The following is a 3,644-nucleotide window of genomic DNA, read 5'->3' as shown; positions in this document are numbered from 1 at the left end:
AGCTTTAGGACAAAGAAGGAAAGTGACGAAGATCGAAACAAACCAAACAAGCGAGGATTACTATGTACACTTCACCTCGGTTTCCTCTGCTAATTTTGTCTTTTCCATGCCTCACATGCCTCACCTCATCAAACTAGTAGCATAAATTCGCCATCCACATTGTCTCAGCTCATTCACTCTCAAACAAGAAACAACCAAAGAGAGGGAAGCTGTTGAACAATGGCAGAGAAGGAAGGAGCCATCGTGAAGAAGGGCCATGAGGAGGGGCTCGAAATGGCAATCTCTCTCCTACAGAAATTTGAACTCCCTCAGGGGCTCCTCCCACTGGCTAATGTGGTGGAGGTTGGGTTTGTGGAGAGCACCGGGTACATGTGGATTGTTCAGCAAAAGAAGGTTGAGCATCAGTTCAAGATGATAAGCAAGCTGGTGAGCTACGACACCGAGGTCAAGGGCTACGTCGAGAAAGGCACGATCAAGAAGCTCAAGGGTGTGAAGGCCAAGGAGCTCATGCTGTGGCCGCCGGTGTCAGAAATCACTGCTGACTCGCCGGCCGGGAAGGTCCACTTCAAGAGCCTCGCCGGGATTACCAAGAGCTTCCCTGTCGAGGCATTTGCCGCTGGCCAGTGAATCAAAGTGTCGGTAATCTGGAAGTCAATGTTTATGGCCATTTTGTTGGGCAAAAACAGTTAGAAGCCTCTCATTATTGGGTCTAATTCATGGAGGGTTATTCGGTTTCCTTTTTCTTTCTTCTTAGTTACCTTCCCTAAGAGTGATAATAACTTGAGAGTGAAGAATAAAAAGAACAAAGGTGCCTATTTTGATCTCTTCTTCTTCTTTTTTTAATTGTTTTAACGAGGATTTTGGCGTTATCATAATGAAGAAGTTTTCCGTTCAATGCTTTGTAGCGTCTCGTTAATATATAAAATCCGAGAAAGGGGTGCCCTAGATTTACACGGCTGAGAGCTTGGTCAACAACAAAATAATATAATTTAAACTGCAAACTTAACATTACATAAAAAAGAGTCCCAATTTAAGTTAAAAGTTCAAGAGAAGTTTTATAACCAACGACATATTGAAGTATAACAAAAACAAATTAACCCCCCGACATGTTTGTGAGATATGGGCATTGGGATTGCAACTTTCAGCCAGTACTTTTTCAGTGTTACTGTAATTAAAATGTGTCTGCTTAGATGATCTATTGTTCTGCTGTGGAAGAATTAATTTGGCTAGCTTTCTAATTGTTTTTAGTTACTTTCAATTGAGTTTTGATTCACTGGCAGGATCAATGCTCACAAACACGCTCACCTTATCTTGCCTGACGTTGCCAATGGTGTGATTATCAGATTATCGCTTGACTATGTCCGATAATTATTGTTAAGAACCAGACTTTATCTATATCTGATTAGATTCAGATTTACGAATAAAATATCAAAATCCATCTTTAATATCTCATTAGTAGATAGGAGAAGAAAGCACTTTGTATTTGTAGAGAGCAGCTACTATTAGATATGGGGGAAAAATCTGAGTACGTTAATTCCATGTAATGTTTGAATTCGTCATCTGAATTATTTGTTTAAATTACCATTGGATTAATAATTTTAAGAGTCATATATAATAGAATGAATATTCTATGGAGTCATTGTTCAATCTAAATATCAATTAAAGCTCAAAAAGAATCTACCCAGAAGTAGAAGTAATACGAAGGAAGAACCGAAGTAAGCATTTTTACAGAAATATGCGGTGGGCTTGAACTTTTTGCTGGTCAAATGCCTCATTCACTTTATTTTTAGTCATCGAGTGCATTGCTAAAGCAACACTATTTGAAAATTCGATAATTATTATTGTTATTGTAATTACTACAAATTCAGTTGTTATTATAAGTGTTTTGCACAAACACTTATAATCTCATCATGCGCTAGGATCTTCTTACTTATTCAACACGTGTTATAAGATCAACAATGTTTATGAAAGAAAAGTTAAATTTGACATATAATATAAATCACATTTAAATAATCGATTTACTAGTGTAAAAATTCTTTTAGGCAATGATTTAATTAGGGGTGAGTATTGATGCTCGATAAACCCTAGACAAACCTAGTTCTTAGGAAGGCTGGATCGGTCCTTTCTCTTGAAACCCTTGGACCTTATATTGTGTAAGTTAGTTTTCAATCCTAAAAGTTTCGGATTGGTCCAACCTAAACCAACCATATATATATATTATATCTATTCTAAATTCTAGCACCTCCTTCTCTATTTTATTTGTAAATTTGTTTATCGTGTGAATTAGAAAGTAGAAAGAAACTCTATTCACTTGCCTCAGTCTCACTTGCTCGTCTTGCTCACCTCTCGTCTCCAGTATCACTTGCTCACCACTCGTCTCATGACTCCCCTCTCTTCATTTGCCTCACTCGCCTTTGTTCACTCACCTCACCATTCACTTATGTTCCCTCACCTCTTGTGTTTGTTTTCATGGTTTGTTAATTTTAGCAAGTGTAAATTTTTGTTGTTACCTTATATTTATGTTTGTTATGTATTGATGCTCATAGTTTGGTTGCTCAATGTCACATTATTAATAAATATATAAATTGAAATAGTATGTTTGTCATTTTAAGGAATATAAAAAAAAAAAAAATTGGTTACTCTTGAGTTGACCCTAGATTTGGCAGTTTGGTCCTTGGTTCTAAATTCAATAGGACGGGTCCTCAATCTCAAAAATTAGGGACCAACACTATGTGAATTGATCCCTGAGTTAGATGCTAGATTGGCCCAATTTGAACCATGCTAACCCCTAAGTCTAATTGTGAGTTATCGAGATTAAGATTTCAACGGGGGTTTCAAGTATTAGCATTTCTTGAGCAGTTTTTTTTTCCAAAGAGAAATAATTTGGTCTTTTCAATTTGCCTAAAGTCGTGAACTAATAAAAACGCATGATGAAGAGTCAATTTGTTTGCAACTTTTACTTATTTTCACATTTTGGTTAGGTCAACATCACTATAGATAACACAAGTGGTATTAATTTGATTTTGAAATTTAAGATCTCAAAATGAGTGTTGAATGAATTGTATTATCTATTTAACATAAAGTTTCAAATGACGGTGACCATAATTTTAATGTCGAAACTTTTTTGTGCAAAAAAGTATATGTATGTGATTCTGGGCCGGGAACCACATCAGATTTTCTTTCCAAAGCCACTCGAGCGACTGGTTTTCTGCTTTAAAAACTTCCATACAAAAATTGGGTGGCGCCGTACAACATGGTGATGATGCCATCCTTTTACTATTTTTCATCTTTTTCAGTAGGCCATTTTAAACCATAGAAAGTCAATTTCGCAAGTTATATGGATTAATGTGACCAAGATAACGTTGTCTGGCAATTATAAACTATAGATTATTAGCTAAGGCTGTGATCCCCTGTCAACTATTAAGTTGAGCATAAATACACCTGCTACGCTATTCTTCAGCCTGATGCTGGTCATTTTCCCATACAAACTTGACGACCTCCGGCCAAACCTGGCCCAAAATCAATTAAAAGCCGAAATTTTGCTCCAACCTAAGACAAAAACAAAGGACCACAGAGAGATCTGGATGATTAACCTTCTGACGTTCTATGCTCATTTTGCAAAATCATTTTACAGATTACAAGGT

The 3,644-nt window shown here is 36.6% G+C and overlaps 1 protein-coding gene across 1 annotated transcript; it reads left to right on the top strand.

Annotated features, from left to right (window-relative positions):
- Positions 1 to 219: 219 nt before the first annotated feature.
- LOC104431904 lies at positions 220 to 627 on the top strand. The gene has a single exon (XM_010044432.2). It carries the CDS (start codon positions 220 to 222, stop codon positions 625 to 627), a length of 408 nt encoding a protein of 135 aa, XP_010042734.1.
- Positions 628 to 3,644: the final 3,017 nt, after the last annotated feature.

Source organism: Eucalyptus grandis, chromosome 1 (genome assembly GCF_016545825.1).
Source record: "Eucalyptus grandis isolate ANBG69807.140 chromosome 1, ASM1654582v1, whole genome shotgun sequence".
Taxonomy (NCBI): domain Eukaryota; kingdom Viridiplantae; phylum Streptophyta; class Magnoliopsida; order Myrtales; family Myrtaceae; genus Eucalyptus; species Eucalyptus grandis.
Note: the sequence above shows the minus strand (reverse complement) of the source record. Positions and strands in the feature narration are given on the sequence as shown.

Bases quoted from the DNA above. Each gene is read 5' to 3' on its own strand.
- LOC104431904 (XM_010044432.2), top strand. From the start codon at position 220: ATGGCAGAGAAGGAAGGAGCCATCGTGAAGAAGGGCCATGAGGAGGGG.